At 48.3% G+C, this 18,468-nt stretch overlaps 1 protein-coding gene across 2 annotated transcripts in view; it reads right to left on the reverse strand.

The window, feature by feature from the left end:
• Positions 1–18,468, reverse strand: part of Prkce (protein kinase C epsilon) — a 482,657-nt gene that overhangs the window by 14,872 nt on the left and 449,317 nt on the right. The window contains exons 13-15 of one of the 2 annotated variants that reach the window (XM_060363401.1): positions 14,546–14,734; positions 10,386–10,532; positions 5,444–5,473 (exon numbers count right to left, since the gene is read on the reverse strand). In XM_060363401.1, the coding sequence (XP_060219384.1) occupies positions 5,459–5,473; positions 10,386–10,532; positions 14,546–14,734 (351 nt within the window). In that variant the 3' untranslated portion in view covers positions 5,444–5,458. Of the gene's footprint in view, positions 1–5,443; positions 5,474–10,385; positions 10,533–14,545; positions 14,735–18,468 lie in introns of those variants that run through there. The other variant, XM_060363396.1, reaches the window with a different exon arrangement.

An 18,468-nucleotide genomic window follows, 5' to 3' on the forward strand; every position in this document is an offset into this window, starting at 1 on the left:
CATTAGCTCCAGGAGCTTTTCCATATTCTTGGGAATGATGCTTTGTGGGCAGTGCCTGAGACCAACTGCCTAGGCCTGCCCAGCTCTGTACAAGAGAATGCTTTGGCTTGGGCCATTTGACTATAAAACCTGGCAGCAGAAGTAGAAAGCCTAAATTCCAGCTAACAGTACATGGTCACAACTAGGTCTAGAATTCACAAATGATTTGGAGGTGTCTCTAACCAAGCCTTGGTGCCCCAGTAAAGCTGTCAGTACCCAGAGCAAGGAGGCCTGCTGTATATTCCCCTGTCACCCTCGGTGCCCAGCCAGGCCTGACATAAAAACTTATTTTTGTTTGAATGAACTCTGCAGAGTCCAACAGACAGTACCAGGGTTGTTGTCCCTGGTTGAGGGTCAGGGAGGGCTAAACCCCCTTCACATACCAGCCCAGAAAGCTGCTTCCAAGGACAGGGGTTCTTTTGGTGCCACATGGGAAAGGAAAGCCCTTTCTTGGGGAGCCATACCCAAAGCCACTGTCCTCACACCTCTACCTCCCTTCCCCCATGCCTGGAACTCATCTTTCTTGGCACTTAAAACTGATGGCTCAGCCAGTGGCTGTCTTCCATGGCCTGGAGCTCTGTGTGGGTATCTGCCTAGCGTTTCTCTTGACTGGGGTGCCTGGGATAGCTTCAGTTTCTTCTTATAGGAAAAAGTAATAAAGCTCAGAGCTACAGACCTGGCTAGATGTGGGCCCTGCATGGAGTGCTTTAGGCACCTGACACATGATGCCTACACAAGCTCTGAGAGGAGCTGAACTCTGCCATGTCCTTCTGTGAAGATGGGAACCAGGCTGATCGGCATTAAACGACTTGTCCACGGTGCCCTCAGCCAGTCAGCAAGCAGTCAGTCAGGACTTGTGCTTAGCTCGTTGTGCCTGGGGCCGTGATCCCTGGCATGTGCCAGCCTGCCTTCTATTGGGCCCTGCCAGGAGGCCTAGCTGTGATGATCTATGTATTGGCTACAAGAACTCTGTTCAGCCAAAGCCAGCAGTTCTATGATTTCTGCCAGCTGCATGTGGCTACATTTAAAAAAATGCATTCACCTTTCATTGCTTGGTTCATTAGCCACCATGACTATCAGTATTTGAGAAAGCTCAGTGATTAAGAGAACTCAATGCTCTTGCAGAGGACCTGGGTTTGGTTCCCAGCACTCACATGGCAGCTCACAACCATCTAAAAGCCCAGTTCCATGGGGCATGACACTTCTTCTGACCTCTGTGAGCTCTTACATGTATGTGTTGTGTAATCATACAGCTAGGTACATGCATACACACACATACACAAACACATGCAAATAAAATAAACATTTAAAAAGATTTAAGAGTCCTTTGTTATACTTTATGGATGTAGTATGCACCTAATTCATAGTCCTTAGGAATCTGGGGCCTCTTTATGTGTGTCCTAGTGCATATCATTTCATGCTACCACTCCAAGATCCAGCAAACCATACTTTGCATGTCCTATCCGTGATGTGTTCTGTATTGTATGCCAATGATCTGTCCAGCCTATTCTTTTCTACCCCATTCTAACCTATGCCTTTTCAGGATCTTTCCCCACTGAACTGATTCAGACAGCCTGCTACAGGGTAGATCTTGTGCAACAAGAAGGACCTGGGGGCCAAGAGGCTGAGAATGATATGGAGAATGCAGGAATGAAAAGCTGTAGGAGAACATATCACCCTGCCTGCTGCTGCTTCTTGTGCCAAGGCCACGGAGCAGGCCTCTGCAGTGAGCAGGTTGCACCTGGCTGGGAACACAGTGGAAATGAACATCTGTGTTTTGTGTCTCTAGCTGGAAGCAGGCAGCAAACTGTGGCATACCTGAGCTCACTCTGCTGCTAATTGTGGCGACCCCTCTCACTCACTATGGACATTTCAATGCAGTATCATTGCTAAGAGCTAGAGGCAGATATTTTTAGAATTCACCAAAATATTATAGTCCATGGACATTTTATTGTGAGAAATTTTAGAACCTCCCAGATTCCTTCCCTCATAGAATACGCTGTCATGGAGGGCTGCAAGGGACACTCAGGATTACCTAAACTTTGTCCCATCAGAAGGGAGTAGACAACTCTAGTAACTCATTTGGGGTGGTGCGGACAACAGGGACCAGCGCCCGGGTGTCTAGTGTCTTCCCCTTAGCCCTTGATATGGAATGAGCGTGTAATCCTGGAGTCCCATAGTTTGTGACGACTCTATTCTGGATTATTTGGGTCCAGTTCAGTACCTAGGGCTCAAGTCTGCCCTGCTTCTCTGGGAAGACTTCAAGCTCTATTGTTACCCAATGCCGGGGGAGATGGCCGCTGCTGTGGGAGGGGGAGGAGGCCAGCTACAGTCTCCAGGAAAGAGGTAGTGCACTCTTCAGGTCATCTCAACTTGACAAGCATTCTCTGTAGGGCTTGTAGCAGGAGGCTTCATGCTTCACTGGCCCAGCCATTACCAACCCTGACTCATCTGGACTCACATGTTAAAGATACTCTGTGCTCCGTGGAAACCCTTCAAGGTGAGTATGACTTGGAAACAAGATTCCAAAAAACGATGGCTAGAGGATGGCTTGCATGCTTGTGGTTAAGCCCCTTCACTTTGAAAAGATAAACGTTGACGTGGAGTCGTCATAGACAGCAAACCTGATATACATTTTTCAAATCCCAGAATTCTACAGTCATGCTTGAACATTACTTTTAGGTTACATCCAAGTTTGCTACTTGCTCCTTCCATATTCCCAGCACAAACAACAGAATGATTTTGGAGGCTTCCTTCTGACATGACTGATGACTACCTGGAGATTCAAGGCCTGAACTAGGGGGATGATGCAGGCAGGGGATCCCATAAGAATATAGTGTGCTCATACTCCTGCACTCTGCAAAGAGCCAGAGGCCATAAAGGCTTCGGGAATGAGCCCCTCCTTGGGCAGAGTAAGGCTGTTTCTGGTTTTCCTTGGCTATACAAAGTCAGCCTCCGAGTACTGTGTCTGCGCTCCTAGTGGCTGGACAATCCTTCAGAGCTTTCTGCAAGACAAAAGCAGGCAGGAAAACATTGTTCCTTTAACCAGGTGACCCCATCTTGTAAGATGGAGAGTGGGACATGAGCTGACAAGCCTCCTGGGTCATGGAGAACCTGGATTCCAGCCCATCTGGTAAGATCTGCTTCTTCACCCCCTATTTCTCTCTGTGTCCTATAACTTTGAAAGGCAAGGCTTACAGCTCCTCTCCTTGGCTGTGTCCAGGATCCTGTAATCACTATTGTCACCTACATATTTTGATGAATCTTTTCCTGCACTCTAACTTTGCCTAGTACTGCTGGTAGAGTGTTGGTGGGAAGATTTTTGCCTTGTTTGTTGCCAGTGTTCTCCTCCAGGACTGCAGACAAAGGCTCAGGTACAGGTTCCCTAAATCCTGCTGATTATAAATGGTCTGAAGCCATCTTTCCTCAAGTGCTTTTCTTTCTTTAACCATCTTTGTCTGCCCAGACTTGGCTTTTCCAGCAGCTGGTTCCCGTTTCTCTTGCTTCTCTCCCTTTCTATAACTTCCAGCTTCACTGATCCTCCCATGCTTCCAAAAGGTAAGTGTGGGGTGTATGAGTGTGTTCAAATATTGGTGGGGTAAGAAGCACATTAACTTCAAGATATACTATGTTGATGAACCTATACAAGGCATAGCCCAACCCAAAAAACAGTAAGCCATAATGGAAAATCCATGAGCCTAAAGAAATGTCTAATCAAGTTCAGAACAGACTAGTCAGGCTCAGACACTTTTCTGAGGTGGTTATTTCACAATCCACAGGGATACTCCTCCAATCACAATTCTCAGATAGCAAAATGTCTTGTCTGGGCTTCACCACCATAACTGTTTGGCTAAGGGACACCTGGATATCTGCACCCTGTTGCGGCGTCTACTGGTGACAGCTGCCATGTCAAAGCTGGGGTACCAGAAGCCATATAGCCGCATCCATCCAAAACACTCCTGAGGATGAAGCAGAGGTGAATACATGTGCTCATCAAGTTTACAGAATAAAAAGAGGTGACTTAGGACAGATGTGGTGGTACATGCCTATAATCCTAGCACTTGGGAGGCTAAGGGAAGAGGGTGAAGACAGCCTGGGCTACACAGCTAGTTCCTGCCCGGTCTGGACTACATAGCTCTCTATTCTCAAAACTATGAAGGAACCTTTCGCACTATCATAGGGCACAGACTTGCTAATGACCCATCTAGTGACCTAAGCTCTTGTAGCACCAATGACTGCATCAGAATTAAAGCCCAGCAGGCTCTGCATAGAACCCTCAGAGGCATTTCTTCCCAGTCTTCAGATATGATTTTGTCTTCTGATGGCTACTACCCTGAGTGGTGGCGCTGACCTTTGTGTGGCAGAGGGAGTATCCAGACTAGTCTTCCCCTGCCTTAGGCTCCTGGTCTTCCTTGCTTTCCCGTTTGCTGGGTAGTGGGCAAAGTGCTCTTCAGTCTAAGATCCCATAGGCCAAGTAAAAGGCTATGGCTGTATCCCATTCCCAAGCCCAGCCTCCAAACATTACATGGCTTCCTGTAATGCTCAACTCTTGGTTCCTGGAACCTTGATGAGAGAGGAAGAGAGCCTTCAGACTCTGGGAAAGAGTCATATAAGGAGAGAGGGGAACGAAACCTCCCCAAGAAGCCAGGGGTACACAAAGCATCTTAGGCTTACTACTGGTCACGTTTTCAATTCTATGAGAGAACTATCGTCACTCCATTTCATGGAGAAGGTCAGAGGGTCAGGGTGAAGTGACTTCTCATGATCACAAGGCTATCCTGTGACAACAATCACAGTAAACCCCGGTCTGTCTGTGATCAAAGCCAGTCCCCTGTCCACTGCACCATGCCACCACATAAGCAAGCTACCAAAACAAAAAACAAACAAATAAACAAACAAAAAAAACAGCTGTATGGGCTTTTCCCATGGCCTCTGGAGCTGGGCTCTAGACCCATGGCTCTTCGCAAGAGTCAATACCCTCTTAGTGAGCCAAAGATCTCATTCTGACATGGACACTGTCTTGGAAATGTCTTCAGTGAAGTCCTGGTCCTGGTCCACCAGGATGGAAGATGATGATGATGGCATCTCATTGGCCTCTGAGTTACCATCCATGCTACTGGGGTCCCTGGGAAGGTGGACTAGCTGTGGGGGTAGGAGATGACTACCCAGCAGGGCTCCTCCTAGGGCTAAGTAAGTGCAGGTGTGAATTCTCGAGCCCACTTCCCAGGTTTTCTCTCAGCACAGCCCAGTCATGCAGGAGCATGCAGGAGGGGCCTCCCTCGGGGTCCTGCCATGCAGCGTGGATGGCTGAATGGAGACGGATCATGAGGTTGAAAGGGGCCTCTATGTCACCGGGCCTGTGAGCTCACCTACCTGGAGAGACTCCCCACTCTGGAAGCCTTACCTTACAGAGGGACAATCACACTGAAGCAAACTTGAAAAGAGAGAACACGTACACAAAGACAAGTTTACTCGGCCAGCATTTCCCTCATTGCCTTTGGCGTTCACGGAGGACAGCTAGGGCTCTGGGGAGGCAGCTCTCTCCCTCCTAACTGGCTTGCTCCCACTCCAGTGGCAAAGCCCCAGGAGCCTGTGACCTCAGAGTCTAATGCTTCGGGGTGCAATGAATCAGACCCAACAGTCTGCAATATCAACTGTACCAAATACATCTCTTTCCTCTGTGGTCCCCCAGAGGTAAGCCTACCAGGAGCACAAAAGCTAAACGAGAGACACTCGTTAGTGATTAGACAGCACCACAATCTTGAAAGGAAATCGCCAATGAGACGGACTCTTCCATTATATCTAGCATCAGAGGCTTTTCACTGGCTTTTGCTGATTAGATTTTATATCCATAGAGTTTTTGGTTTGGTGTTGATGGCATATCATTTGAGTGAGGTCAGTTCAGTGCATGGGTGCATAGAGAGGGGACAGGAGGCACATACAGGGACCATGTGGTAAAAGGACATATAGGAGTTGAGAGGACACATGAGAAGACATTTTCCATGCGGAAGTAGAGGCCACTCAATAGTGGCCAACACAAAGAGGTGACAGCCTGAAGGCTGGAAACCTGGCTGTACTCCTAACATCCGGGGAATCAGAGCAAGGGTTACACAGGGAGGCTGAGGCGCCAGGGGCACTGGAATCTCAGCTTAGCAAACATGTCAGGAAGGCAGAGCCTGCAGGGACAGCAGCCAGTGGAGGTATGTGATGGAAATTGACCAGAGGCCAAATTCCAGCCTCCAATCTGGACAATCTCTTTGGTGATATCTTCAGAGGCGGGAGGCTTCCTGTGGAGGGGATGGGAGCCAGGTCAGAAGCTGTTCTCGAGCCCCTGTGGGTTTGAGCAGGGCCCCAGTCTCCAGGTGAGCCAGTCATGACAGAGGCAGGTTTACCTGTATGAGTTTGAGGAGACTTAAAGAGTTCTGGAAGCACAAAATAACTACATTGTGGCTATTTTCAAATGTTAGACTGGATGTTATGACCACTCCTGGGCCCAACAAAACTGATTCCTTTCTGAATTCGACAAGCAGGTTACCTGCCATGTGACTGCTGTGGTGGCCAGTAAGGGAAGTGTGGCAAAGGCTACCGAGTAGGTTTCTGAGGAACAATGGCCTTCTAGTCAACAGGGCATTGCTGAAGAGCAAGTAGAGTTCATTCCAAAGAAAAGAAGCCCAGGCACTTTCCTGCATCCCAGCACTTGACCACACTTCCCTTCAGGTGTTCGGGATTAGTAGGTGGGGTTTTCTGAACCTGCCTCATTTGCTTGTTTAAACGTGTAGCCAGTGTCTCTTTGTGGCTAGCAACAACTACAAGGCTGGTGCCGTTTGTTCATAACTCTTATTGTTTCCTTCACATGGTATCTATCCCTTCATTTGATATCAGTCTGTAAGACAGGATCCAAGAATCCCACAGTGTCCCTGGCTGATAGTGGCTCCTTGTCCTCACTGCTTCTTCCCAGCATGCACTGGCTTTCCTTTAGCTGTCAAAACCTTGCCTTATTGAGCTCCCCTAGGAAGGCAAATGACATGTCTTCAAGTTACAAGACACTGTGAGCCAAAGAAAGCCAGTCTTGTAATGGAGTCTCTGACCCACAATCAGGAGGATGACTCTGTGGCAATGTGCCACAGTACTCTCTCCCCAGGGACCTACGGGTGCAGAGCCTAAGGTCGCACCTGCTAACGGAGCAGAGCTGGTCTGCCTCTCTGCTACTGCCTGATGTAGGCAGGCCTCCCTGGGCTAGTTGGCCACAGGAGGACAGGGGCTCATATAAAACCCGGTGAGTTTCTATGCTGGCCCCTTGAGGTTTGCCCAGATGATGCATGGAATGGTTTTGATTTAATTCAGTATCTTCTTCTGCTGGTCTTGGGCATACAGGCAACACAGACTAGGTGCTGTTTCCATGTCTTAGGAATAAGCTTTAGCTTGGGACACAGCTAGGACACTTTTCTGATAACAACTTTCTCTTTTTTCCTCCTTCTATATCCTTTATTTTTACTCACAAATTTGGTATTTATGGACGACATCTCAGATCCCAAGGATAGAAATGTGATCAAATATTTAAACTCCTTGATAATTCTCTGAAGACCGCGACTGTAGCTCTGAAGGATTCACAGGGTTCCACCAAAGTATGACAAGAGACACCTTTTGCACAATCTTACTTCCTTCCCATTTCCTTCATACTTAATGTCCTAATTTTCTCACTGCAGCTCAGACAAGCTCAATGGATCCTTCCTTGACTTCCAGAATGGTAGTCTGGGGCACAGCGGGGACACGTACACACGACAGTTTCCATGGAAATGGTGAAGACAACTTTAGGAAACTAAGATGGGTGTTAGAAGCCCGACACGGCCCAGTCTTTTCTTTGGGGCACACTCTCCCAGGGGAAGAAAGCAGAAGAAGCTCACACGAGCCCCCAGCAAAGGAATTGAGCAGGGTCTTGCTTCTAGTCCCAGCTGGAATTTCCCAGAGGCTGAAGCAAAAGAAGTCTTTGTCTCTTCCACACTGGGATTCAGGAAAATGTGGTCTCAGACCTGACCCCACACCCAGGGGAGTCCTTTCTGCTTCTGGTTTCCGGGACTCTTTATACCTTTACCCACAGGAACATCTTCACATCTGGCTGCGGACAATCTGAAGGGGCTCTCTGCCTGCCTGAGCCTCGGTGAAACCTGCTGACTGGCAGAGTGGAACATGCAGTGGCCTACTCCCATTTGTTCCCCACTCTTTCACCCTTTCCTTAGTGTCTGGGTTCAGTTCCCAAATCCCAGGCTGCCAGTCACCTCACACTGTTCTTCACAGCCCTCCTGTCATTCGGCTATTACTTTGTGAGTGGGATGGCCACTGATCAAGGTCTGATTCCTCTCAGAATGCCTTGTTATAGAAGACACAGAAGCCATGCAAGGACAAGAGTACTAAAAGATCTCAGCCCAAACTACACATTGAAAACCTGGTGAGGATGTCCTGGACTGATGGATTTTAAGAGATGCTTTGGGAGCTGGAACTTCTCACAACTGCTTAAATCCCAGAGCCTGCCTTGCATTTGAGTAAATATTCTTGGAAAGGCCTGTGGTTACTTCTTATATCCCTCATCCACTGGACACCATGGAGAGCCTAGTCCTAGTGACTCCATTGATTTCAGCATCCGTTGGGAATTGTGGCTCAAGCTCTCCCTCATTTCTTCCTTTCTAGGAGTTTCTTTATACTAGCTTCCCTTGTCCACAGTAGCTTTTGCTTCTCTTCATCGTTCCACAGGGCTTCCTTAGACCTCTTCTCCAAACACTCTCTTGAGAGGCTGTGCCTGTGTCCTCATCTGGCTGAAGGTGGCTCATTGGTCTAGAGTCTCAACATAAGGTCAAGCCATTCTACAGATGGCAATGACATCTGACTAGCCCCTGGTCTCATCTGGGTTATTGTTAGTTGGGCCTGAACTATTAGAGTTCTGCTTCTCATTTATTTAGAGATCCACTAAGTTAGATTACATGGAAATTATAATTCACCTCTTAGGCTTGATCCTTTGGTTTCTTTTCCTCAGCTAGGCCTCTGGTGATCTGCTTCACACATTTTGTCAAGTAGTCACTTTTGTCCTTTGAGACCACTTGCAGTGGCTCCAGGCCTAGCCATCAGGCAGGCTGGCACACGCAGCCAGCCAGAACCTGAAACCACCCCATCTACAAAACCCACAGCACGGGCCTGACATGGAGTGGGCGTTGGGGTGGCGGGGGCAGAGCTGTGGTGAGATGAGTTAGAGTGGACGAGGGCTTCACAGACAGAAATGGACCCCAAACCTGGCCTGTTCTAAGCTGTGTGTCTCTCAAGAATCACAGAGCAAAGCAGAAAGCAATGTAGGAATGGTGGCAAGCTTTAGCACCACGTCATACCAACCCGTTACTCTTGACTCGATGGCTTGGAGCTCATCACTAGGCAACCACCTTCCAGAATACATTAAGGTAAATTCCTCTCTGGGGACCCATTGAACCCTTGACAGTCTTTTCTCCTCTTGCAGCTGGGGGAGGAAGGTCTTCTCTCACAGAACATGGTGGCCCGCAGCTGGGTCATGATCTCAGAACCGCTGCCAGCCTCACAGGTCTGAGCTCCTGTCTAAGAAACTCTTCCCTTCGGCTCCCAGGTGCCTTACCCTGGCTGCCAGATTCTCAGTCTGAATGACTACCTCAGTGGGTTGTGAAATACTGAAACTGTGATTATGGGATTATGTTGCCTGCTCTTCCAGCACTTCCGCAGTAGGTCAGCCTGCAAGACATCGTCTTTGGTTCCCTGGTTGAGCCTTGACTGTCGCCACTGTCCAGCGTCTGAGTGTCCCATCCTATTGATCCCCGCTCCTCACCTGTGCCTGGGGTTGTACATGGAGGTCAGCATAGGCTGGAGGGCAGGGATATATGAGAGATGGGACTGTGATGGAGGCCAGGACAGAGGCCATCCTCCCTGCAGGACTTTGGGTCAGCCTTTCTTGCAATAGTCACTGAATCTTACCTCCCACTCTACCATATAAGGACCATGACAAGCATTGAGCTAGTATTTTCCTTTACATGGATGCTTTCAAAGCACACTCCCATTTATCTTTCAAAACAAATCAAAACAGAACAAAACATTGTATGTATTTCTATGTCATGTGGAAAACTAGCATAATTATACCTGATTAAAACAAACAACAAAGTTTGAGATAAGAGCATTGCGCTGTAGGCGTCATAATTTTGACAGTCAATGCTAGCGCTTCAGACACTTTTGGGGAGACTCCTCCTCCCTGGGCATTCAGCCATACCCCAGGCTGTCCCCACAGACTGTGCAAAAGTCCCAGCTGATGATGGAGGGGAAGGGCTGGGAGCCCCACTTACAATTCTCGGCTTAAAGGGAGGCTTGATTTTCTTCTGCTCCAGCAGTACCCAGTCAATCTCCTTGAAGAATGGGTGCTGCCTGATGGCATCTTCCCCATTCTGCGCCGCCACACAGCCCAGGCGCTTGTGGGGGTTCTTGGTCATGAACTGTGGAAGGAAGACATCAGAGAATTACCTATGGAGCCTCCCAAGCATGGTTCATGGGGGATCATCTTCTACATTATTTCCCATATCTGTATTTGCACACTAGGGACTTCACTCTCTTGCACAGCCAGCAAGGTACCAAACTGAGGACCTGACTCCTATTTTCCGATTACCTCAGATGTTCAAGTCTTTTCAGCAGAGACCAAAATCTGAAAAATCATTCACAGCAAGGAGGTAAGGAAAGATGACTGGGTGGGAAGGGGAAGCCACAGAGAAGAGGGTTGAGGAGTGCCGAGAATCCTCAAATTTGAGGACGAGTCATGGTCTTCATCTCCTTCACCTACATGTCCAGGAAGTCACCCCAGCTGGATGACCTCAGATGTCCCACACTGGTCTATACTCTATGGCAATGTCTCAGTTTGAGTTCTGCCTAATTTTAACTTCTGGTTCAGTGTCCCCTGCAATGTCTTAGCATTCTCTAAGAAGCTATCAAAATGATGACTCTTCCGCTAGTATCTTGAGCTACACGTTTCTTGGCAATCTAAATTATAAGCTGCCTACAGGTCATTTTCCTTTGAGACCCATGATACAGTCACCTAGAACAGGCTCCATTCCCACCTCCACCCAGAGCCTGGTAAACTGAAGGTTGATTAGGAGGCTGACGGTTGAGTCTCAGGCAATTGCACTGAGTACGACAGCATCAAGATGGCTGCTGACTTGCACAGGTTGTTCCCGGCTTTCTGCCACACGTGGCCTCCTCTGGCTCCTGACCCACCTTCCTATGGGTAGTATCCTTCAGTGACATAGCTCTAAGGGCAGAGTCTTAGAAATGTGGGCTAGAAATATCAAGGGAATAACACTCTAAGGGAATGGGGGTGTCCCAACTCCTCCTCCCTTTCATGGCCCTTCCTGCCTCCCTCTTCCAGCAGAGGACAGATGAGCTTAGGGATGAGCCCCTGTGGGGACTGGGCCAGAGGCTCTCTTCTCAGACATGAAGCACTTAACACAGCATGACCTTTAACCTCTGAGTCTCTGTAGGTCAATGTTTTTTTTCTTTCTCTTTCTTTCTTTCTTTCTTTCTTTCTTTCTTTCTTTCTTTCTTTCTTTCTTTCTTTCTTTCTTTCTTTCCTTTCTTTCTTTCTCTCTCTTTCTCTCTCTCTCTCTTTCTTTCTTTCTTTCTTTCTTTCTTTCTTTCTTTCTTTCTTCTTTCTTTCCTTCCTTCCTTTCCAAAATGTACTTTTTAATTTTTAAATTGCGTTTTGATGTGTGTGTGTGTGATGCAGTTCAGTGCCCAGTGTCCTGGAGCTGGAGTCACAGGCGGATGCCAACTGTCTAACATGGGTAGCAGGAATCAAACCCGCCCCCTGTAGCAACACTTCAGCTCCTAACCTCAGAGTCACCTCTGCTGCCCCCGGTGTCCCTAGTTCTCACACTCGGTGCTGCTGACATTCTCACTGTGGGGCTGTCCTGCGTGCTGCCGGCTCTTCAGCAGCAGCTCTGACACATCTCAGTATAAATCATGACGGCACCCACTGTGTTCCCCACAACGGTGTCAACTTCAATACCTCCAGACTTCCTGGCTATGTGTCTAGAGGGAGAACGTCCAAACCACGGTGCTGCCCATCCAAAGAGAGAGGAGGGGAGGAGAGAGTGAGGACACGCACGCACGTACGCACGCACACGCACACACTCCTGCTCTGTGGGCAGAGGACTCTCAGAAGGGGGCTGAGTGCTGTCTGCTAGGCACAGAGCTCTCCTCTCTGGTGATGGAGAGCCGCTGCCTGGGGCCAGGTGGGGATCTGGGAACTAGAGCTGAAGGCTCACATCTCCACCCTAGCTGATCACTCTGGGATGGTCCGTGGTGGGGGAACCCACGTGACAGCTGCCAAGAGCTTTTCTCAGTGCGGAGGCAGGCTGGCACAGCATCTGCGGAAGTGACAGCCCCTTCCGGGAGGATGGAATGTATGTGGAGCTTTCTAAGTTCTGAGCCAACAACGAAAGGTGAAGCAGTGAGAGCAGTGTTGTATCTTCTCGGTAGACACCTAAGGAAGCCATGGATAGTTGTGTAAAACTCCATACCCGAGTCATCTATGGGGTTCAGAGTGTGGTGAACAGGCAGATGGCAGCAGGGGCGAGACAAAGGACTTCCGCAGCATCTCACGATATCCTTTTGGCATTTTAAAGACCCATCATGTGTCTCGGTTATTTGATAAGTGAGAACACGGGGCGGGGAGTGGGTGCTGGCTGTCCTCCACTTACGAAGTAACCGCGTGGGGCCAGCAGAAACCCTAGTGAGCCAACAAGGGGCAGGTGTGTCTCTCAAGCAAACTCCACCCTACCATGCTTCAGGTCACCCGCCACACCGCCTTCTTGTACACCAAAGGAACTTCACCTTGTAAACCAGGGGAAAGGGACAACCAGAGAGCTAGGAGCCGTCTTCCCTGCTGTAACAAACGCTGCACACGGCACACTTGGACAGCGGGTGCTTCACCGCCTAAGCCACCTCTCTGATGCTGTTTGTTGTTTCTGAGACAAGGTCTCGGGGAGCCCAGGCTGGCCCCTAACTCACTGTGTAGCTGAAGAATGGCCTTGAACTCTTCCATTCTGCTTCCCCTGTGAAAGTATGACAGACAGGCATGTGGTACCATGACTAAATTTTGCTGGGACAGAACCCAGGGCTTCATGCACGGTAGGCACGCGCTCTACAACTGAGCCACATACCCAGTCCCCTAGAGCAGCAAAACTCTCATAGCAAAACAAGCTACGAGAGTTTCTAGGAATTTTCCATTTTTTAAAGGAACGAGAGTGGCACAGAACAGCCTCCTACACAGCAGGACACATGTCCAGTGAGAGGCAGAAGAAGATGCCCAGGACAAATGCCACCAAGAATTTTTTTGTCTTTAAGAAGGCTTTCACACAGGGTCTCAGCTAAAGTCATGAGTCCTCTAACACGGGAGCCATGGAAGGTAGAGGAGCAAAGAGAAGTGAGGCAGGGGAGGGTGTGTGATTCCAGACTCCTGCAAAATGTGTGTAAGTCTTAACAATGTCACGACTCCTATAAGTTATGACAAGTGCTGCCAATTCCCCATCTGTCATTTAGACAGTCAACTTTCTTCATGAAGTATGTAGAATAAAGTGAGGACTGTGAGTCCAGGGCCCTTGATAGGGCTGGCTTTGTGAACGAGGCTGGTCCACGACTGAACTCTGGGGTGTCCTGAAGGAGAACAGAAGGCAGGACTAGGCGCTCAGGCTCCTGGCCTTTCAAGTGGCTCTGCCTAGGCCCAGCACAGTGATCCTGGATAAACTGACTGGTGAGCACACACACACACAGATACACACAGACACAAATACACATACACACAGATACACAGACACACACAAAGACTCAGACACACAGACACAGATGGATACTTAGACACAGAGACCCACACACAGACACATGACACCCACACACAGGCACACACACAGATACACACAGACACAAATACACATACATACAGAATACACACACACAGATACACAGACACACACACAAATACTCAGACACATAAATACATATACAGTGACACAGACACAAGACACACACACACAGGCACACACACAGATACACACAGACACAAATACACATACACACAGAATACACACACACAGATACACAGACACACACACAAATACTCAGACACATAAATACATATACAGTGACACAGACACAAGACACACACACACAGAGACACTCAGACAGACACCGACACCGACATACACAGACACAGATACATACACAAGCACATAGATACATACAGAGACATACATGCACATACATAGACACACACACACAGACATACACAGACACACATACACACACACATACAAAGATACACACAGACACACACATACACAGACACACAGACACACATACACAGACATGTACACACACACACACACATAGACGGGGTGGAGGAAGAGACGGGTAGAATGCCTTCAGGGAGCAGAGCCACAGGTGACAGACAGTGACTCACAGCTTTCAGGATGCTGACGGCCTCCTTGCTGAGCCAGACAGGGTATAGTACGTCATCGTGAAGGATGGATTCAAACAAGTCGTCTTCATTGTCGGCTTCAAAGGGGGGCTGCCCAGCCATCATCTCATACATCAGCACCCCCAGGGCCCACCAGTCCACTGAAGGGCCATACTCCAGCTCCTGCAGGATCTGTTCAGGAAACAGGTATTGCCAAGGATCATTAGGAGCCCTGCTCCAGCAACAACCCTGCCACCAGCTCTTGTGGGAAGGTCTGTGCCTTTCTGTCCATCTTGCTCCACCATAGAGTGGAGCTGTGTTACCGGAGAGGGATGCTACATCTTCAGGGCAAACTGAGTGTGGGAGGTCAACTATCCTCTCTTCACAGTGCGCATCTACCATCTAAACTCTGCTGGGAACAAATGACTGTTTCTTCGTTTGAATGACCGATGAAGCTCCTGAGTTACATTTAGGGCCACTTTCTTTGACATCAAACTCCCAGTTAGGGCAGCCAGGTATGAACTTCAAAATGCTGAGAGGGACTGGTTGTGCAGCAAGCTCAGGTTCTGTCACAGGTAGCTGGGACATGCTGATGGCCCACATGGAACTAAGAGCAGGCCCCCTTTCAGCGCCCCCCCCCCCCGCTCCTTTCCCTTGAGCTAGGGCCTTTCTTTGTAGCCCTACCAAGACCAGAATTCACTATGTAATCCAGAGAGTCCTCGAACTCAAAGAGGTCTGCCTGCCTCAGCCTCCTAGGTGCTGAGATTAAAAGTATGTACCACCATGCTTGGCTTGAACCAGAAAGTTGATATTCCTTAAGGGGTAACAACACTCAACTTACCTGAGCCCCATGCTCCACGGACAAAAACCACAGAAAGGATGTCTCCCCCAGCCCGTGTGTTTTACCCAGAAAGGACCACTATGCTCTTTCCTTTGACATTAAAAGACATGTATGTCTCCATCTTTCTTCTTGGTTCCCTGAGTCTCACCAATAAACTTTTTATTGAATAAACCCAGGGACTATCCTTTTCTTGTTGAGGAATTTTAATTCAGAACATGGCTAATATGGCAAGAGATCGTATCCAAGGACCTTTAATCCCAGGAGACAGAGGTAAGCAGTTCTCTGAGTCCAGGCTAGCCTGGTATAGAGCAAGTTTCAGGTAAAGATAAGCTTAGATCTATGCATGGTGGTCGACGCTTTTAATCCCAGCACTCAGGAGACAAAGGCATGCAGATCTCTTGAGTTCTAGTCAGTGCTGTTCAGGCAGCTTGAGAGACAATGCAGCGAATTTGAGTTTGTAGCAGTTCAGTTCCTGGAATTCAGAAGCAGTTTTACAAAGAGAGGTTGAAGACAGAAAAAGCTAAACACAAGTGAAGACAATGAGCCAGAGAATGAGAAGGAGCCGGAAGATTAGAACAGATTGCTATAGTTAGTTTGAGGCCAAGCAGAGCAGTTCAGTGAGAAACTAAGAGAAGCCAGATTTAATCAGTCAGCTTGGAGAGGCATCTGATCCAGAAGAGCTGAGTTGAACCAGCCAGCCAGAGTTCATAGAGGACTAAAAAGGGCAAGCTTATTCAGCAGTAAATTTCAGAGGCTGAAAATATTCTAGGCCTAAATTGGATTATATAAAGGCTAGAAGCTTCCAGGACTAGGCACAGGGGAGTAAACAGAGGCATTAAGCCTCCAAAAAGACAATTACTTCAGGAGAATAAATGATACTCTTGGGCCAACCTTGTGAATGAATGTTATCCCTATGGGTGAAGCCAAAATTCAATCAATTCTATAACTGTTTTCTGATTTTTATCTTTGACAGTGTCCCCTCCTCCTAGACACTGCTTATTTGGCCAAATGAGTAGTCAGAGAATTAACTTCCGTGTGTAATAAACTTCTGTGTGTAATAAACCCACACAGAACATGCTAAATACCTTTCTAGAGCAATCTCAAACCACTTGGGATCAAACAGAAAAATTTAGCAGCATCTAATGACCCCAAGTACAGACATAGTTTAGGAACCACCTCAGTTTCAGATGAAGAAGACTGAGAAAATGCAGCTCCCTCTACAGTACCTTTGACTGATGACCTGTTTCCTTAGCATCTGGGGGGTCTCCACCCAGTGGTTAGTTCAGGGTATCTGTAAACTCACAACTACAGGCTGCAATGGGCTGGTTCCCCAGGGAAAGCTAGATCTTCCCTCAACTTCCTGAAATCTAGTAGTCAGCCTGGCTTACCAAGTCATATTTGTTTTTGTCCTTCAAGGTCATGCCTTTGCCATATCTCCTCCAGAAAGCCTTTCTGGATTTCTCTAATATTCTCCTATCCTCTGACATCCCAAGGTCTTGCCTGTTTCTAAGGTCTGTGTGTACTTCCCTTACAGTACTGCATTTTTAGTCACTTTTCACAGCTTTCTCCCTGGAGCATTTGGAGAGTCCCAGATAGTCATTCCCTATCACTCTCCAGAGCCTGCTGCTGTGGCCAGCCCATTCGTACTGGCACCCTCAAGACACAGCTCCCCCTTCACCCCCTTCCCGTGTGTCTCACTCAGTGCACCCCGTTAACTCTGCAGCTTCTGCGCTCTTAGCTGACACGGTGGCCCCTTTAGGCAGGTCTGGTGTGTGGCTGGCAGCTGCATCTCTGGGTTTGTCTATGCTGGGACTGGGTGAAGCCGTGGAAATGGCAGGGTGGCCTTATTCAGCCTTCCCAGGTTCTCTTTGAGCCTTGTTTTTGGTGGAATCTTCTGTATAATTCCTTTTAGGCTCAACCCTAATTATCTTTGGCATGATTACCTTGCCAGCAATAAATCTGGTAAGGAGGTAAAGCTCTGTATGCCCTGGCAGGGTAGCTGGGATAGAAGCGAGCCCCTCGAGAGGGTCAAGGGTTGGGGTGAGAAGAACGGGCACAGGCCCTGATGGAACCAGCTGTGGCCCAGAACTGATAGCCATTTCTTGTGTAGCAGGGCCAGGTGTGGAGAAATAAGGGGAAAGGTGCCGGGGGGGGGGGGGGGGAGGTGGTCAGCCAACGGTGCAAGGTGGGGAGAGACAGCTTGGCAGAGCTGATCCCTCAGAAGGTGGCTCTGGTTTCAGAGCTAGCCTCTCCTACTGGAATAAATGGAATAAAAGGGTACGCCTTCTGAAGCACTCCCACTTTAATCCCATTAGAGCCTAAAAGCAGCCTGCTGAGACGGGCAGGGCAGGCATTAAGATTCCCATGGGAAAGATAGGAACCCAAGGCTCCAAAACACTTCCTGACTTTATCAAAGGTACATGGGGACATTTTGGGCAGGTCTGGACTCAGCTCTCGGGGCTGTTTCTCAAACCCCATGATATAACCCAACAGTGAAGAGACCAAGAGAGGGAGCTACCCTTGGCTAGTCCTTGTTATGAGCTGTGCACTGTGATAAGTGCTCAAGGGGAATAACTTCTTCTCGCCTTCCCACTATGTATATAGATATGTCTATACAGATCTAATTATATAGACACTGTATATAGAAACTAACCATATAGGAACTATATCTAACAATGTTAACTCCTAGGACCAAGAAAGAAAAATGCAATGTAAACAATTACATTCTCCAGCTGTCCAGTTCATCAGATAGGAATATTTTAAATATTTTGTGACACAAGGTCTCAAGAAGCTAAGGCCTTGTCAAGGCAGCCATACCTTTCTTTATCAGCTACCATTTGCCTACCATAAGGCCAGTATTTATTTGCTATTTAGTGTTGTAGCAATTCTGTTCAGTGGGCACAAAGTATAGTGAGGGCAGGAAGAGTTATGGAGCCTTGTGTGAAGCACACCCAAGAATCTGGCTAGTCTACTATTTTACATGGAGGCAGACGACTGGCTTCTCCTTTATTGTAAAAGGCATGTTTGGGGCAGCAAGGGGGGGGGAGGCTCTTAACTATTGTCAGTCCTTCTACCACTATGGCAC

The sequence above is a fragment of the Meriones unguiculatus genome, chromosome 1 (genome assembly GCF_030254825.1).
Source record: "Meriones unguiculatus strain TT.TT164.6M chromosome 1, Bangor_MerUng_6.1, whole genome shotgun sequence".
NCBI classification, from domain to species: Eukaryota; Metazoa; Chordata; class Mammalia; order Rodentia; family Muridae; genus Meriones; species Meriones unguiculatus.